We start from the raw sequence: 20,147 nt of genomic DNA, 5'->3' as shown, positions 1-20,147 counted from the left end.
ATATGAATACGTAATTATAACTTTAATCTCGAATGACACTTGTTTATAAAGCAAATTATTACAAATCAAAGACAGTGACTTTTCAATTCACTAAATTTATATGTTGTACTATATAAATATGTTTGTATAAGAGTATTTATAATATATAAATGTGAGACATATTTTATATCATATTTTTTATATTCACAATGGCGTGAATATAAAAAATTGTATTGACAGATAAATGATAACAGATTATAGTTAATAAAAAAACTAAAAATAAAATTAGTTTCATCAATTGATAACACCTAATCTTTCTGAATTATTTGTACTAAATAAACATGAACAGCATCCTTGGACCTAATTCTGAACAATATTAGTTACTACCTTCGAGACTTGCGACTGTGGATGAAATCATAACGAAAACCCATCGTAATACGTCTCAGTATTTGTACACTGCCGGACATGAACGCCTTCATCATGCACAGATGGGACCATATTTGCAGGGAAGGTATTCATGCTGCTACTGTATAAACAAAGGAAAAAAGTGTGGCGTCATATCATTTTCTGTTGTCCCGTTAAACCAGTCGGGTCATCTCCGTTTGTCTTCGTTCCACAGCAAAGCGCAGCTAAACATACTATCGATGTAATGGATGTTTAGCGCAAATTAGCATCTGATGAAACTGGATGACCCAATAATGTGGGTAGTGCTTCTTCGGGCCACAAAGCCGGGTAGAGTTACGCATATTAAACGGGCGCATATAAATTCCGACGCAACGATCGTTCAGCTTGGATATTATGGATGTTAGGCGGATATTGGATAGCTGGGATTGTATTTTCAGAGGGGAGCGTAATGGCACTGTCGGCGTCGTGGTGCGGGATGCGGGATGCGGGATTCATCGGGGTAGAGTGCGCGCGCACATGACCTCGGTCGAACGCTGGCTGCCGATTGGTTCCCCGCTCCAAGCGCGCTGCACTTTACGTTGAGTTAATTTTAATTCCCCCTCCTGTAGCCCCTTTGCACATGCTGGGTTCCGTAAAGGACTCCACTGTTCCATAGTGTGCGAGGTATATAATTCTGGGACCGTGTAGCCTGCCACAACCGACCAATCGTGGTGTTCCTGCTACCTTGGTGGGGCAAAGCAACTTTACTATCTCCCTCTTCCTCTCTAGCTTTCTCTTTCTTGCACCTTGCCAATGCTCCGGTCGACCGGTTGCAGGAGGCTGGCAGCGCGCGCCGCTTGCGCGTCCTTAGAAAATAACCCTGCTGAACACTCTGAACTCATCGCTGAACGCGCCTCAACGGTTCGGAACTCGGCGCGGTTAACGTTGAGTGCGCGTGTCGCACATCAATTCCACCTCTCTTCCGACGCCATCTTGGACGTCCGATAGGCTTAATAAGTTGGGATTATTAGTGCGCCAGTTCCGCGCGACAGTTCTCTATTAGATTTAACACTTCGACATTCCTCCGACGCATTGTACTTCACTCGGTCGTCGTGATACGCGTGATACGTGTAAACGTATCGCTCGCGCATACGTAGAGAAATATGTTTTCGATGTATTGGCCGCCATCTTGAATAATCCAAACTACAAAACTTACCGCGGGATATGCAGTACACTGTTTGATAAGACGATACGGTTTGCGTATTCTCTCGGTTGACTATGCTGCCGGTGGTCGACTAATTATGCAAGTGTTGAAATTTACGAATTTAAACAAGTCCCGGGACATTTAAGAAATGATTCCCTTCATTAATTAGTAAACGCATTTATTTGATTTTTCAAAAATACTTTGTGTCAGTGGAGACTAGTCGATTAAATGGATACATATAATCGTATACCTGGATTCGTTTAAAGAATCCTTTGATTTTCTCAATAATATCACAAGAGGAGTCAAATATTGGATATACAATGCAAGGAATAAATTTCTCAACAAAGAGATTCAAATGTGTGACTTAAAAATAAAAATAAAAATCTATTGAATTGACATTATTTCATTTAAAATTGCCAGCATTGTTGACAACAATGCTTGTAAGTATCCCTTTAAGTTGTAGATTCCTCTTATCATTACAAAACCTTTTAAAAATATACTTTTAACATTGGTTATTGAATCAATTTAATAATGTATATTGTGTAATGTATTAATATATGTATAGTTTAATAATTATTTTTCTATGCAACAATTAATGCATTATACATTTTTCTACAATCTATGCACATCATTACTTCTCATTACAGATTGGAAATGAACAGTCCATTGGAGCGTGATTTTGTTGGATATAAATTTTCCTCATTGGACGAGCCTAGTAAGAATTCCTCGACGCAGATTTTAACAGAACTTGGTACGTTTACTTCTTGGTTGCTACATTAACATTCTTTATAAAATTAGTAGATAACATTGTATTAAACTACATAATTTTGCTTTAACTTATTTCTTAGACTGTCAGATCAACAATGTAGTTCCGGCGACAATGAATCTGTTATATGTAGTATTGTGATATATGGCTCTACATTTGTATAATTCTGGGACTAAAATTTGGTCAGACATAATTCATTATTCAGCAGTAACTCATGACATTTATTGAAATAAAATAGTAAAATTTATGAGTAAAAAATTTAAATTTACTAAATAAAATCAAAAAAATTCTATCAGAGCTTTCGCTTGAAAGAATCCTTGTATTAATTATGTTTGTATTTAAAGCAGCTCTTAATTTATTATCGTGTAATATTTGTTAAATGTTTTGTTTCATTTTACCTTTTCACATAAAAATAGATTGTGACCAGTGATATTAACAGAAGTATCAGTTATATTGTATTAATTTTCTAACAATAACATTCGTTTTATTCAGACATTGGGTAGAATTCCATTTTGTGTGACTCCTGCAACATATTAATTTACATTACTTAAGATTAATATTCTAGATCACAGTATGAATTATCCTATATCGAGTCCGAGCCAATTTGACATTTATATGATTGTAGAAATTCAGACTGCAAAGAGTTAATCTGATTTGAATGGTAAAAAATTGAACAAGGCTTTCCACGACACAGATTTACTTCTATAGTAAAATAATTAATTATTTTACTTCATATCAAAGTTGCTTAGCGTTCTTCATAGATCTCAGATCATTGTAACTTTAATCTTGGTCAATATTAATGAGGTCTATAAAGAAATTAATACTGTGTGAAAATGTATTTTTTTCCCCATTGTTTATTGCAATTCTTCCAAAAGTCATATGGAATGAATGAAAAACATGATCTAGCAAGGACTAAGCACCCGTTTCAGATTTAATTCCTAAAATCTGAAGGCTTTGACATTATAATCAAATTAAATCTTTTTATTCAATAAACTTGTTGCATAAGCTTTATTCGTTTATTACTGCTTCAGTTGAAACATGAGAGCTCCTAAAAATAAAAATTGTTTAAGGGTATAGCTTATGATCGTTGTTCATACATTTTATTAAAACTAAATCGGGTTGCATTGTACGATTAATATTTCAAAACACATTTGACATTCTATTTCTTTTAATCGATTAAAAACAAGAGCTACATTGTGGTTAAATAAACTTATTGTTTACACATACTGATGAAAGTGATCGCATGTCTGCCATGTATGTGACAATGGTTTATACTCGTAGCTGTGTGACTGTTTTCTTTGTGGTTTCCATTTTTCCGTAAGACACAGCTTTAGTGTATATATTGTGTCGAAGCTTTTGTGACTATTACCTAAATGTTGATCCTTAGAGCAAGCTCGAGGGTATATTGTCCTTACACACGTTTTTAGTGTATATTCTTGGTATTTATTATAATACAACAGAGAATGTCTTTCATATATGTCATCAATTAGAGGTATTCTTTAATATCCATTCAAAATATTTGGATAGGTCAAGAAATAGCATGCGATGATGCTGTCATTTCCCTAGTCAGGAACGAATGTCGAATACTTTTATATCAAAGAAAAAATCCCCCACAATTAGCTGATCCTTATCGAAGGGTGGTAAGGCAAGAATTGTAGTTGATTTTTGAAACTGCTCCTGATGAAAGAATACCAGTCTAGTTAGTTACCAAGAAAAATCGAGCTTAATTCGTATCGATTGGTTGGTTCCCAAGTCTTCTATTCCGCCATTTCGAAAATGCACGGAAAAGATGAGGTTAGAAACAAGTTTGATATTACGCTGATCGCGAAGCTGGAACAACTGTAGATCCGAGATGTCCTGTGCGCTCGCCTGTCGTCTCTTGTCGCACTCATCAGGTCCCCGGATAAGCCGGATAAGAAAGAGATGGCACGGTCTCGTAACAAATCACATGGGGGAACCTTACAAGGCTGCGAGCCAATTTTGACTCTTCGGCAATTTTACCTCGTGCACTATCTTCGTCGATTTTCACACCACTGTCCTGTCTCTTTCACTCGTCTCGACCAGTACGAAAGTATAGGGATCTCTCGGTTACCCCTCCGATTAACCTGAATGGTGGATAAAATGATCGCTCGGTTCTATTTGGATTCTCAAGTTGGCAATGGAACTGTGTAATTGCTTGGATTTTGTTCGGAACCCACTTGAAGCTTGTGCAATTGTACCAGAGATCGTACGCATCACCAATGCACTGTACAGAGCACGTATTATACCGTTTGTGCACAATCGCCTTGTGGGCAGACGCATGTTTACGTGTAACCACGCTGACCGTTGTATTTCGATTCCAGTTCGTTTATCGAAAGAGCACGTGCTACAAGGGCTGGACAATTTGTATTAAATAAATTATCAACTAGTTGATAAACCAGGTATCGAACACTGTTCAAAATGAATGTCTTAAAAGATTATAGCATGCAGATGTAATTAACCGTGTTTGTATGTAAATATTCCCTGCGGAAAGTCACCCACGTCTGTTACCATTGTTTCCGATCATAATTTGGTTACATCGTTTTCATTTTGAATATAAAACGCAGGGATTGTGTGCAAGAATTTCACACGTAACGTGCCATGAAACTATTTAATTAATTTAGTCCGTTTAGTTATTAAATAAACAGAAACTGATCATGCAAAAATATTAAATCTTGGAATTATCAATATAAAAGATAACTTTTAATTTGTATTTCGAAAAAGATTTCTTGGAATCTGTTTTGACTATTGTATTTATGGGTTAAAATTTCATATTTATATAATTATTTTATTACAATTAAGCTGTAATAGAGTACATTTTTATGAAAACGATTTTCGACTTAGTAATGTATACTTTAATACCATTGAGTAATTTTTTAATTCTTTTGCGAGTGTAATAAAATATTAACTATGGGGTACTTAACCGATTGTTTATTATTTCAGAGAACTTCAACTTGGACAACTCAATTGAAAATTTACCTTTTGCTGTATCTCATTGTGAGATTTGCAACCAAGAATTTTTAACGAAGAGAGAATTGAGGGCTCATATACTTTTGCATTTACGGCAGCCTCGAGTAGTGCTGGATAGGATTCCCAATCTGAAATCGGTAAAGAAAAAGCAGAGTAATACGTATCGGCTGGATCCAGAAAAAAGTGGTTCATTGAAATTCAAGCTGAAAAAGCAAGGTTTTATCGATTCCATTAAGTTGACTCTGAAAAAGTCTTCACAGTCTCAAGACTTCACTGTAGTAAACAGTAATTTGGATTTGGAAACAGAAGACTATTACAAGGAAGACGTGGAAGGGACAAAAGAAGATGATCGAAAAGGTAGAAACGAAGCGGAGGCTTCGATTAATCAATCTTTCCAAAACGTGACATTAAATCAAGAGGTAAATATTCTTAAAATTTTATTGTTACAATTTTTTAGAATACGTTTCAGAATCATAAGGCTATGCAATATTATTACAGTGGATTAGAAATTTAATTTTTTCACGTCGTTTTTACATAATATATATACAGTAAGATGTGCAAATCATTTGCGAAATATATAGATAATCTAAATTAGAATATCCAAAAATAAAATCATTTTAAATAAATATAGTATATTGAATCGCATGCTGGGAATATGATTGTGGTATATAATACTTTCTTGTCATCCGTCCCATTCACTAATGATTTTAATTGTAAAATCTTTTATAGATTTAAAGATTAATCGAATTATTGGAATTGCTACCTTGAAAAATGTTTAAAATTTAGTCATAATGTATCTCTATGCTTTGATCCGTTTAAGTATAATATAATGTGATTACAAATAATCATTTCTGACAGTTGCTATACATAGTTCGTTATACATAGCAGGAAAATTATGGAAGCCATGATTACAATACCAAAGAACACAACCAGTTGATCGAGCATGAAAGACAATGCATCGATGCAAATGAGGGAGACTCAGGTGTAGGAAGTGACATGATGAATCCATCGGAGAAAGAGGATCAAAATGTAGACGATGTTTCATCGGCAGATCACTTTGATAAAACGGAGAAGCCTCTCCCAGACAATGAAGATCACGAGGAGTCGGATGCGCTGGAGGCAACTTGTAGAGAGACCATTGAAAATCTTAGGAAACTTGGTGAACAATCAAGGTAAATTTTTAGATATTTCTATATTGACACTGAAAATGGGCCATCTCAGTCGATAGCTGAAAAACGAATGTTAATTCATTCTTCATGTTATTATGTTTCTACTTTACAGACCCATCAATTTACGATCCGGCGAATCGTCAGTAAATGAGGAAGAGGATATTGAACGACCATCCGCCATGACACAGCAACTCGAAGAAGATACTACCACCGAGATCATTTCGAAGTCGTCTGCATACTCAGTCGAATCTCCGAATCATGTACCGACTTGCACAGAAAAAGAGGACTGTGGGTCATCCGAAGCAAATTCGAGTTTCAACTGGAATCAGCTGTCTACTGATATAACTAACAAATCGGTAGACACTTTTAGTAAAGAGGGCGGAGAAGGTGTTTTAGTGGACAACAACATTGACAATGCTGGGTCCCTCTTGCAAACGTTCTTGATGGAACATCAGAGACGGAATCAAAGTGAGACAGCCATGTCGGGTGCTTTGCCGTTGGGCGAGACGGAGTACGTCTCCTTAGAACGACTGGCGGAGACGGTGAACACATGTCGTGTTTGTAACGAGAAGTTTAAAGACATTGCTCAGTTGGATGAGCACAGGTCCAAAGCGGGACACTACCAGTGTAACATACCCGAATGCGCCTCGATCTTCGGTTCACCGATGGAAGTGGCAGTGCACAAGGCCCAGGCACACGGACCGCCGCTCTCCCCAAATATTGCCCAACTCTCATCGCACCTCAATGTAAGCTCACCTCGGATGAATCAAAGCTCTCCACACCTGAGCACAACCTCGCCCCATGCAGCGGGCTCAGTCGACTCCCCGCACACATCTGGGGGTTCGCATCAACACAACCGGCCGTCGCCAATGGCGTCTCCGTTGACGTCGCCGTTGACGTCGCCGTTGACGTCGCCACTTGCCTCCACGCAGCAGGCCGCAAATGGCTCGCCAACATACGCCGGTGTACAAAGCACAGCGCAGCAGATTATGCCACCGGTCAACTTTGAACAGTTGCCGGCACCCGTGCAGCAATTGGCACAACAGGTACAGCGCATGCCTCTGCCTCAATCGCAGATGCCCCCGAACCTTCCACCCGGGCCCAACGCCGCAATGCTGCCTGCATCCAATTATTTCGTCCAGCCACCGGGGAGGCCACCGTTGTACAGAGTCCCCAGCCCCCAGGGAATGCACTACCCTTCGCACATTGCCCATTTGTACTCCCAGTACGGGACGGGGTCCTATCCACAGATGCCTGGGCCTCCGCAGATGCACCCCCAAATTCCACAGCAGATGCCGCGGAGGTATCCCAGCGTTATGCCAAGTACGAGGTCAGTTTCTCTCGATTTCCTTGACACTCGGAATTCGTTTCAGTGGCGCTATTAAATTAAACTTCTGCGAATCCCCGGACTTTTAGATCCAAGACTTGGGGGATTCATCGAAAATTCTTACCATAATATTTCCAATGCGCAGTTGATATTATTTATAGAAGAAAAGCAATTTAAAGAATGGCACCTAGCGTTTTTGTTAACACGATATCGATACGTCGTAAAGCCGATTTTTACGTACAGCATTTGTTGGAATGCGATATATGGAGACTTTATAAAAGTTTGATTGGAGTAATCATTTTAAATGGCTTACCTTGAGTATTGACGATCGTGAGGTTAGCAATTGGTTAATATCCCAATTTCAGGATGTTTCGGCCGATCTACGTAATGTCTACCAGTAGATTGGCCGTGGGACTTACACATCCTAGAATGAACTTGATAAAACGTAATCGCAGTCAATTGAATATTTTGAATCGTTGGATCGCAGAGCTCCACGAATGCCCCAGTCCGGACCCATACCACGCCAGCGGATGAAGAGGCCCTTACAACAGCCAATGCAAGTACAGCAAGGTAATCCCCCCCAAAAGCAAAGACGAATGGACGTTTTACTGCCGGATAGAAACGAAGATGCGGATTGCCACGTAATCGCTCAGCAGAAGCGAAACGACGGGCTTCCTGTTATCCAGAACGTGCAAGGTGCTACGAGTCAACAGTGTAGCAGGAATGATTCCACGATTCACTTAACAGATTCTATTACGCTTAGCGTTCGGCAACCTGGTAAGTTTGATGTTATCTTACGAAGTTACATTCTTTAATGTTTAGTAGAAACGTTACCTTCGACAGTCTGAAAATCAGAAAACAGGGAAAGATTATCGGTATGATGTATTGGGTTGAGGAAGAAGTTCCCGCCGTTTTTAAGGGGATGTGAAAGAGTCAGTATATATATATATATATCTGAGAAATCAAATCGTTGGTGAAAATATTTCTCCGAATTGGGTGTACCGATTCGTTTCAAATTTTACCGCGTGAATATGGAGGCCCTAAAGTAGGTCCTGAAACTCATGAAATTTCATTTTTCTTCAAAAATTTATTTACGTATCATGGACTAGAACCAACATGGCGTGGTCCGTGCACGTTTTCGATGTTTTACGCTTCTTGGAGGCTTAGAATCGGAAATAAAGAGTTTCAGGACCTAGCCTGAACAATTTAGAATACCGTAGAAATGGAATATTACAGAGTCAGATGGGAAAATGTGACAAATACTTTCACCAACGATTGCAAGAGAATGCTGTGTTGTCCTGCGGGTAACACGTGTTTTTAGAGCAAAAATTTAGTTGCAGCTAAACGTTACAGATAACAAAGTTGGTTCGTCAAAATATAAACAGTCATGAATTCATGGGATTTCGACAGTTTTACATCGATCTTTTTATCATTACTTTACCGAAATGATGTATGGAACCCTTCGGTTCGTATAATTCTCGACGTAGACTGTAAAAGACTTCAACTTAGATATAAATGTCGGTAATGGGACGCACCAGCTTATGTTACCACTTCAGTATTCAAAACAGCATTACCACTAAAAGGGGTATAGATGAATTTTACTTTATCGACGTCGATTCAATTTCTTAACGCCTTTTATATCCTCTTAACATAACGTAACGTAATTAAAACGGCGGGCACTTATTCCTCCTCCTAATAGTAGTAAATTAAAAGTGAATCGTATCCCTATTTTTACACCCGTAGAACTTATTGGAGTCCTGATAGCATGTATACACTTCAAGATAAATGTAATGTAGCGTCACTTGAAGGGTATGCTGAAATGACTTTTTTATTTTTAAAATCTGGTTTACGGTGATGCGAAAGGCGAGGTGCTCCTTTACAGGGAATCTAAGCGTTGAAACATTTCACTTTTTTTTTTACCCCCTTAAGAATGGATGTATTACTGAGTCAACGTTTCATCTCTCACCCTGAAGTCACAAACGAAGATACGAAAACCTCTATCAGAAATTTACATTTTAAAGAAGTGCCTTATTTAAAAAATTGAGATACGGACGTGCACGCTTGTCTTCTAGAAAAAGTGAATAATACATTTTTGTAACTCAAATTTCACCCTGCCGAAAAAGCGAATCGAAATGTACAGTCGTCGCTGAGTGTCTCTGACCATTCAAACGATAATTGCTCGTTGCTATTTATAGTCGGAACACACATGTATGTACGTGATCGTGTTTTCACTACTTTCTTATATCATCGCATAACTTGCCGTAAGCGCTTTAAAATATACATAAACCGGCAGAGTGGCCCGTCTTCTAAGTAATCTCCTCCGTCCGTTTCTGTCAAAAATTGCACTAAAAACGTATCGAAACATTCAAAGCGTGTCCATTTCCGTTATTTCTTTTTAGCAGGCCAGTAGGCAATTTTAGAAATTTTAAATTACTGAAAAGCTTTAAGTCGACATTTCTTCTTACTTGTGTAGGCACTTTTACCCCTTTGCAAATTTCACAGGCCTACGTATGAATAAAGTGATTTTACAAAGCTTTCTGAAAGAAGTAAATTCGTTGAGATCAAAAGATGACACGTGGAGCAAGGATGACATACATCGCGGAACCTCTTGAAGGAGGCTGGACCTGATTCATCTCTCGTAAGCCAGAATTTGTCCGTTTCCGCTTATCGTGTAGTGCTTACAAGCTGCCAGTAGTGACTGAGGTAACACCAATTAGCACAAAACATACTCTGTATTTTTTGTTACTAATTCAAAGGCTCCGCTCCAGCACAACTGCAAAATACTGCAGGGCTCGGCGGTAAGAAACCTGACGCTAAAGCTGTTGCCAATGTGTTAGCTGCCAGAGGGATCACGGTCACTCCGGCGGCGAATAAAGGTAAAGCCAGTGAACAGAATAAACAAGTACCCCAGCAGCAACAAAGACTTCCACCTCCGGCACAGCCTATGAATGTTACAGCCTTGAACTTGAACTCGGCTATTTCTATAATACCCGCAAGTTCACAGAGGAAACAGCAAGAACAGCAAAACCAATTCGCTGTACCTCAGAACAAACAGAATAAGCAGTCGGTCAGTGAGGTCGAACGACCTCCTAGACCGCCTACTGTTGATCTCACCCAGGATGGTCCGCCGCCACCTCCTATGGTTAGAAGGGGCAGACCACCGAGGTTGGTTTAGTTTTACATTTTTAACGTTTGATTACTTTCCCAACTTCAAGTTTGAATCCTGCAATTTTCCAATTTTTTTATTTTTAATTCGGAACTTCCAATCTCCTGGCGTTTCTCCATTTTATTATGGAACATAATAACACGGAATTAATCGGATGAATCTGACTACCTCGTGACTACTTCATTTTAAGTGACTTAGATATAAATATTAATTCATCATTATTACTGTTTCAGAGCATTATTGACGTGTCAGGTCTGTGACAAAAGTTTTCAAAACCAAGAAATGTTAACTCAACATATGGCAAGTCATCGGGCAACTAGTAAATTACTCCACAAGTAAGTTGATCCTCAATTTTTTCAATTATTCTTACAAAAAGAAGATATCGTGAAAATATAACATTGGGCAATTGGAAGAAATGGTTTAAATATGTTTTTGGAGGATAAAGTTAAAGTGAATGTTTGAAATTACAATATCAATTGTGGATAAAGTAGGGCAGCCTACCTGCATTTCTCAAGAGGCGTATAATTTCTTTACGAATCTCGAATGGTAGGGCCGGCACTAGAGAGCTTGACGTCCTTATGTAAGAATTTATGTAGCGTCCTTTTGCAAGAATTTTTATAGTTTAGAATTATCATTACGAAAACAAAACTCCGCAGTTTCATATTAGCAAAAGGTCTAATATGTTCTTTGATATTAAGGTGAAGTGAACCCCGACGAGAAATTTAATTGACGTCGGTATGAAAGTTTCTTGTAAATATTTAAGTTACAGACATTCGTATTAAACTGACAGCTGTGCCGTATTATATTGAGTATTATATCGAATGGCATACTCAATGCATCATTTATGTACAATGATTCTAAACAAATCGACGTGAAACTCCAGAAATCCCCAGGATTCATAGTTTTTGATACTGTAATTGACCACAGAGTGCCACCCTGCACCATCTGTGATCTCAGTGCTAAATCAATTTTGTCTCCGAGACCTCGTGTTACCTTCGTCTTAGCACAGAAGCACATAAGACACTTTTTTGCTTTCATCTCGTTCAAACGCGCATTTCTCGATTACTAAAATGTTCTATATTGTGCAATTGTCCTGACACTTTCATTTCTCACATCAGAGCCTTTAATAATTATATGTTGATCGAAATATGAAAGTTTGACTCTATTTTGGTTCTGGTCTAGGTTAAAATAATTTTTTTTCGAAAATCGAACTTTTGAAAGTCGAGATATTTCTTAGGTGCTCACGAGTCATCAGTTTAAGTTTCAGGCAGTTCAGTTTAATACCCTTCAAAGAAAGTGTCTTATTCGAATTGACTGATTTTGAGGATTGATTTCGCTTGACCTTAAGGGCGCTCACCACTCCAGCGATTTTGCAGGGCCTCACGGGGACAACGATTCCGAACGTATTTCTAAACCGATCGAGCTTAACGAGTGCTCATATCGAAGATGAAACGTTGACCTGTGTTTATATGGGAGCGATTTTCGATAAGTGGTCATTATCATATAAAAAAGTGCAACGACATAATTTCAATGCCCTTTTACCTAGGAAGGAGATGCTCGATCGAAAATCGCTCCCATATAAACACACGTGAACATTTTATCTTTAAAACGAGCACTCGTTGAGCTCGATCGGTTGAGAAAAACGCACGCGACGTAATCGTTGTCCCCGTGGAGCACCTTTTTCAGGATTTTCAAGTTTCTCGCGAGGAATTTGGGCATTCCTTAGCAACCGTTGCCGACTCTAGGCGGAGCGTCCAACTTGCGTGTGCGTGCGGCCGAGGGTCACACACGTTTCGGCGCCTAGTCCAGAGGCGTCTAGCCGTTGTGTGAGTTGTATACGTGCAAAATACGCACACATTTTTCGCCCGTTGCTAAACACTGCCCATTATGTGTCGCGTCTCCCTCATCCGAGCGAGAAAGTACGTTTTGGTTACCTCCCACCGAATTCGATGCTAATGCCATCTAGCGGTGGAAGTTATCGTCCCTACTTGGTGGTGAACGCCGTTAAGGAAATGCTGAACTCACTGAACTGTACTCATGTTGGAACGTGCACGGCCGTATGTCCCAATGTTTTAGAAATCACCATGAGAGAGGGAGTCTCGGGGGGTATTCGTGTCGTATATTTTCTTCCAGTACAAGCCTGTACAGTTAATATCTAAATGTCAGCAGTACGATTCGAGGGATTGCGTGCGAGAAAAGAACACACGCACTCTCTGAGACCCTCTCTCTCATTGAGGGGATTCGCGGCTTGTGCTTAGTTCAGTATGGATATAGTTCAATGGTTGAAGTTGATTGAAATGATCGAATCTACCCGAGCGTCATTAGGGTAACGAACCAGAGAGAGGTAGCATCATTACCGGTCGTGGCATCCCGTGAACAAACTAGAGAATGTGCTTATACGCATTCTACAGACAACGCGAAATACTGCGACCAATTACTTATTTTTGCCTATTTTACATTAAAATTTAGGCGAACAAGTTTGGGCAAATTTGTGATAATCACTCATCAAATACTGTTGAATTACGTTTTTTCCTAGTTTGTTACATTATAGTATATTTATTATATTAAAAAGCTATTACGTCATCATCTGTGTTGACGATTCCGAACTGAATACTATCCTTCTTTACCTACGTTGTAGGATTTTCACCCGCGAATGACACGTGTAAAACGGGTTCATAGATTTTATCTATTTTTCGGTTTTAAAATTGTTGGGAAATGGTTCACTCATTATTATGGCAATTTTATTATTATTATTATTATTTTAAATACAAGTATGGTAATCTCAAACGTGAGCAAGTCCCAGATACTTTTATGTGGGCATAGATTTGTCGTTGGTGGCAGTTTGAATGATAACAGAATCTGCAAATTTTTATTTTTTCTCAATTTCAGTATGATTTGGATGGTCATTCCATTAATCTGTTAGTTATCTATCATTTTTCATTTTGTCGAGGAAATACGTCTTTTTTTTTAACAACTCAAATCGTCTTTCAGCCGGTAATGGTAGGATGGTTTAGCATCCTCTTAAGGTGATGTGGAAGGTATCGAGAAATATAAAAGACGCCGGTAAATAATAATTGTGATATACTGTATAACCGATAGAATATCTTAAACTGCGTGCCACGTTACCGACATTTATATTTATGTTGTTATCTGTTGCACTTTCCATTGCGAATTATAGAAATCGCATTCTCCACGTGTCATTCCAATAGAATGATTATGAAGAGTTTGACGTAAAACTCAAGAAATCCTCTAGATTTGTTATTTCCTATAACTTAATCGACATTGTGGCGCCATCTGCTGCTTCAACAAAACTAATTTTTTGTTACAAGGTAGTTACAGTGCACGGATTACCTGCATCGTACACCTCAAATTTGAGGATAACATTTTTTTACCTTTTTCAGGTTCGAATGCATAACTTTCTCTTATCATCATGTTTCCAACGATAGAACATGATTCTTATCACTCTTATTTGTTACTTTATAGTCTCCTGGTCGTGAATAATTGTAAAACTATTATTTGGTTCTGGTGTATGCTAAATATCAAAAGTTATGTCAAAAAATGAGTTTTATGTAACGCAAGCATGGTTTGCACATCCTTTCGCGATTGTCTACGATACCTAATGTTGGCCTTTCTGCGGAGGAGGATGTAAACAAACGGGATGGACGGGGAACAGTACAGAAAATAGTCTCAAAACGTCCAAGGACGAAGATGTGCCCATATTCGTACTCCGCGCCTGCGCAAAACGACGCGTAATCCATGCTTTTGTTAGATAAAGTATCGCAAATAATATATTTTTTAGTATCAGATAAGGCCTTAGCCTACTCATAGGCCATAATCATGTGTTAAAATTTCACACGAATCGGTCCATTAATTTAATTTTCTTTAACCCTTAATGCTCCAAGTGTGCCTCTTAAGCACTGACACTTAAAAACTTGCAAGTCAAAGTATGATGAGAATAAGTTGGAGTTGCCGGTCGATATTCACAATTAAAAGTCGGAGCGTTAAGGGTAAATTTATTCGTGTAACTGACCGTTCAAACTCACCTTTCACATCACCTTACAATTTTTCATATATATCGTGTTCTATTCAAATCATTGCTGATTTAAGCAATCTTCCTTATGCTATAGTTGATCTTAAACAATTATTAATAAATTTTAATCTGAAAAGTGATCGTTCTCCTCTTGCGATAGTTACGGAAATAGTGAAATTCTAAATCTTTATGAAAGGTTCTTACCAGGAACAATAATATAAAAAAAATACTGAATACCACTGATATGACTTATGATGTTTTAAACAATATCCCTCGGCTTTCCCAAAAAACCCTTGCTGAAAATAAAAAAATGTTTTTGTATCCGAGATACTCCTCAACATCAACGGTTCCTATACCTAACATAGGTTGCTTAGTGCGTTCTGCCGGCCCTAACGAATGGTACTGCGATCTTATGTGTTTTACTGCTATAATCGCATCATCTAAAACTATGTATTTATGATCATGATATGACCGTATTCTTCTTCGCACATATAAATGATTTCGATAGGTAAAACAGGCATGATAATTTAAGACTTAAGAATCTTTATTAAAAAATGTTTGGTTTTAGGTGCAATCTGTGCAAAGCACAATACCCGACGTCACAAGATTTGGCGACGCACAAGCAGACGTATCACAAAGAAGTCGATATGACAGCACAAAATGGAGGTGCAGAATTGGCAATTCCTGTAATCGACCTGAAATCTCCTCAAGCTTTGAATCGATTGTCAAGTCTTGGTATTCAAAGTTACATCCCATTATCGCAACTTAGTGCGCAAACTGGTGGTTACTTTGGTTTACCGATAATAACTATAGATGGCGCAAGGAATCCTAATGCTTGCAATTTAGGGGCACTCGGTGCAACCTCGATCCTAAGTCTGGGTCCTTTAAAACATTTGTCGAGTAGGTAACTACAGTTACCTTAAAAGTTGTATTTTTTGTGCCGTTTCCATTTTGTGCAATCCCGCATATTTTCTCGTTTATTTCCGTCGAGAAAGTAAGGAGCGAAGCAAATTGGATGATGATTAATAAGGTCGCATAATCCGGCAATTGTACGATTTTTATTTAAGATAAATAATTATGCTGCAGATTTCACGTAGATCGATTGTTTGACTGTTAAAATTATGCGCGATTCATTTCAAATCCTATAAAGTATTATATGATATAGCTATTTACTATTTTGTGATATTATTTCTATACTTATACTTATTTTCCGATTGTACCCTCTTACAAGAAAACTGAAAAACAACATTTGGAAATTTTTGCGGAACAACTACTTTTGTTGAAACGAAAAAGTAAGTAAATAGGTAACCGCGAATGGTCGTTATATGTACGCACATTAATTGCGTAAAATGAACAGGTTTATAAATTTGTTAGTTACTACCGGCATCATGAGTTGACGGGAATATCCTGTAGAGTTCAGTGACTTCAATGAGTCGGTTACAATCGTACGTTTTTTTTATTTATGCTTATTTATATGTACTCCTATATTTCATTCAACAGTTTATCTATTAGAATGATTTTTAACTGTCGGTTCACTTATGAATGTATGCAAAGATTAAGGAAACTTTAGATGAGTCTATAGAAGAGATAATTGTCTTGAAGATCCATGCTTTTAGAAAAAATTAAATCGCTTAAAACTGAAGTATCTGGGGATTTATTTTAAACGAGACGAAAAAAAATACGTAACATTGATTGGATATTAGAAGTGACGTCGCGGTGTTAATAAGTAAAAATATATTTGTTTATGCTTTTGCAGATTATTTAACATTTTTAGGTGTATATTTATTCATTCAATTTTCATACATATAAGTCCCAAATGATTTATTTTTGTCCACATCTTTTAAACATGCACAAAAGTCTGCATTCATGTCAAATTCTTAATCCCCATTTCATCTTTCAATAAATATTACATACTTATGTTGCAATCATCGTGTTCGAGATAAGATTAATTTCAAAACATATCCCCCGTTTAATATATGATTTTTTGATACGATTACAATTAATGCAACGTAGTCTTCCGTCCCTTTCTTGATGCTTCGGATATTGTGATCTATTTCTTATAGTAATATTTTGTTTGAAAATACGTAATGTAACAACTACAAGAAGAACTTCATTCTTTTCTATTGTGCAACAAATTTTTAAATATCAATATGCACTATAAATTGGCATGTTTATTCCTCGATGAGATACGAAGAAAAATGTTATCTTTAGACCTTTATAATTTTGGGTATTAAAATAGGCGTGACAATTATCTCTTCTTTCATTGAAAATTATTAACTATAGCTTCCCAAGACAGTTTCTACTTTGCGCGTTTCATGTTTATACATGTAAATATATATTAATTTACTAGAATTCTATTTTAAATCGACAAGATATGTAGTAGGGTATGCTTTAACTCGTTAAGTTGAAAAAATTGAAATATCTACTTTTGAACGTAGCCTTGTTACAGAAGCGCAACATTAGTTTGTACTTATACCCTGCATTACTGACTCAACGTCCTGCATTGTTTTTTTTTTTTAATTTATTTCAGACATTGACCCTCGCCTAAACCCTTATTCATAATTATTTATTACTATCTTTCGATATGGTCTTCGTTGTAAATAATTAACGAATTTCTTTTCTTATACATAAGATGCTTTGACAACGATTAGAAGAATAATCTTCTTTTTAACATCAGTAGGTCAGAACTGACTTAACATTTCACCGTTGTAAATATCTGTATTATAATAAGATATCTAGCGCTGCTACAGTGAAGGGTGGACATGCAAGATACTATTAATCGTGTTGTTTGCAAAGACAAAGAAAAAATAGAAACAATGGAAACTGATCCAAATGGTTAGAGTGGAATTTTAATACCGTATTCACTTTCTAAATTTGTCAAAAAATTATCTACAAATACCACGAATGTCTTCTTCACATGCTGAAATATGATCTAAGATTTGTTAAACATACGTAGAGTATGGGGGAACAATCATTTAAGTCTACTTCACTAAGAAAAATCAGTGTCATATAATGTCTCTATTGAATGTTCTCGACAAGTGGCAAATAACTTCTATGAAAAGAGATGAACGTGAATAGTTCCTCCCCTAAAATTTTCGAACGTGATACATTGTATACTTTGAAAATTTATATCATAAATAAGAATGAATTTATTTTGAAAATGCCGATATTAGATTAAATTTGTACAGTAAATATTCAAGTGAGGTATAGTTACAACAAATCTTGGATTCACACATTGCTATATTGGCATTATTATCTGTCGGCACATGTTCCAAGAATGCATATAATAGAACTTGTAAAACGAATAATACGTACTGCTGGTATTTGTAGCGAATTGTGTATAAAGTGATGTACAGTAAAGTAAATTGAATTTTTTATATTCGACATGAAAGCTATACTTTTTCTGTATTCACTTAGAATGTATTTGAAAAATACTTTGCAATATTTTCTTACTTTCTAACGTATCCGTTTCCATTCCATTCATATACTTTGTGTGTAAAAAAAGCGGTAAACATGACAGCATTTATACTTTAATTGAATGTAGAATGCTCATTAAAAAGAAATATCTGTAACAATTAGTACATACACTTCATAAATTAAATTAAAGCAAATCACTAAGGAAACTCTTACGTTTGTCATATTAATTGTGCAATTCAGAAGTGTTTGCTAAACTCTTGAGAATGTACTGGTAAAATGATTTCGCTTGTAATTTACCTACGTGATTGAGAGGTTCTGTTACTTAAGAAACTATGACAACAAATATTATTGTCGAATTAGAAACAATATCCCAAGAGGGACTGCATTTCACAAAATATTTTTTACAAAATACTGTGTACCACGTTAATTCTAGTAGAGTACATGCAAATACAAATAACAATAGACATCCTTGAATATTTATGGTACAACGCAAATTACTATTAATTCCAAACTTACAAATTGTACAAAGCATTATTATTATTACTGGTTATGTTTACTACAGAAATAAGCGACTCGAGCCACTCCACTTGCATATCAGACTTTCACTGTGATAATGCAAGAATAACTTATGATTATGCATAGTTTTATCTGTATTTTTATAAACCGTTGGACTCCAAACTTTATTATTTTAAACGTGTAAAACTTAATGAAATAAAATTACGAAAATTAATACAATGCCAGCCATTCATTACCTGGTAAGCTCTGGTGTAATTATTGTGTGCATGCAATTAGTAACAAAGAGTACAACGTTATCAAAAACTGTGTTTATTGCTCATTTTCTAATTTCTTTTAAGACATTTTACTGCACCTTTTCACTCTTTTTAAATACATAGTGTTACGATCGCGGATAAATATTTGAAGATTGTGACGGTTATTGAGTGAAATAATCATGAAGGTGTGTCCTGTTCCGAATCGACAATGGAAGTCTTGAATCTTTTTTTAGGATCACCTAGTCTCCGGGGAGGGTGCATCGCTTGTTGTTTAAGTTTGGGAGTAATCGTGCCCGGTAAGAAGGCTGGAATTCATTGGAATTAAAAATTTTAATTCCACTGAATACCTGATTTTTCCATTGCCCTTCATTCCATTGGCGATAAAAGAAAAAAGCAAAATCTAATTCCTATCAATTCACTCTGAAAAATAGAGGGGAATGAGATTCGAAGGAATTCAAAAATACGAGAATTGGAATAGGCAAAGGAATATGAATCTCAATACTCCTTGTGGAATTGAAACAAATTTTTTTATTTCCACGGAAAAAAGAAAAAAACGAAAAAAATTCGATTTTTATGATTACGTACGTTATACTTAAGTTCCTGTCAGTATCCTCATATATTTCTACCTTAAGTAGTAAAATAATATTTTATGCTCAAAAGGATGCTTTCTCGATGATAACTTCCCTTTTCCCTCTCCTTCGAGAAGGGGTAGGGTCATTATAACATAAATGCAAGGAATAATAACAGGTCTTATATGCAAACGAACTGTCTGCATGGCCTGTGAGAAGTTTGGCCATCTGGTGGTTCTGTCGAAACTAATGGTGCCAAACCATTGTTTCCGTAATTACATAAGCAAGTTTAGAGTAACCTTGCAATATGTAAAGTCTTACCATAATTGTGGTTACAGCTACCAGATAAACCTTGTATCTTATTATAGTTATTATAAG

The 20,147-nt window shown here is 36.8% G+C and overlaps 1 protein-coding gene across 5 annotated transcripts; it reads left to right on the top strand.

Moving 5' to 3' along the window:
• The first annotated feature begins 1,095 nt into the window (after nucleotides 1-1,095).
• Nucleotides 1,096-18,397, top strand: LOC105700139. 5 transcript variants are annotated; one of them, XM_012425761.1, is made up of 10 exons: nucleotides 1,186-2,007; nucleotides 2,215-2,318; nucleotides 5,295-5,740; nucleotides 6,207-6,493; nucleotides 6,603-7,820; nucleotides 8,305-8,594; nucleotides 10,574-10,693; nucleotides 10,775-10,982; nucleotides 11,217-11,318; nucleotides 15,582-18,397. In XM_012425761.1, the coding sequence occupies exons 2-10, from the start codon at nucleotides 2,222-2,224 to the stop codon at nucleotides 15,919-15,921; spliced, it is 3,108 nt and encodes a 1,035-aa protein (XP_012281184.1). In that variant the 5' UTR covers nucleotides 1,186-2,007; nucleotides 2,215-2,221; the 3' UTR covers nucleotides 15,922-18,397. The 5 variants fall into 5 exon arrangements, with proteins under 5 accessions (XP_012281181.1, XP_012281184.1, XP_023288545.1 ...); XM_012425758.2 differs by lacking the exon at nucleotides 1,186-2,007 and adding an exon at nucleotides 1,096-1,111 and having other exon boundaries at nucleotides 10,574-10,982; XM_023432777.1 differs by having other exon boundaries at nucleotides 10,586-10,982.
• The last annotated feature ends 1,750 nt before the right edge of the window (nucleotides 18,398-20,147 follow it).

This window comes from Orussus abietinus, unplaced genomic scaffold, assembly GCF_000612105.2.
Source record: "Orussus abietinus isolate OABI.00-Male unplaced genomic scaffold, Oabi_2.0 scaffold441, whole genome shotgun sequence".
NCBI classification, from domain to species: domain Eukaryota; kingdom Metazoa; phylum Arthropoda; class Insecta; order Hymenoptera; family Orussidae; genus Orussus; species Orussus abietinus.
The sequence above is the reverse complement of the archived record's forward strand: the minus strand, read 5'-3'. Positions and strand labels throughout refer to the sequence as shown.

Coding starts and splice junctions, on each gene's coding strand:
- LOC105700139 (XM_012425758.2), top strand. CDS start 2,222: ATGAACAGTCCATTGGAGCGTGATTTTGTTGGATATAAATTTTCCTCA. Junction 2,319..5,294: donor GCAGATTTTAACAGAACTTG/GTACGTTTACTT, acceptor TTATTATTTCAG/AGAACTTCAACTTGGACAAC. Junction 10,983..11,216: donor AGAAGGGGCAGACCACCGAG/GTTGGTTTAGTT, acceptor TTACTGTTTCAG/AGCATTATTGACGTGTCAGG.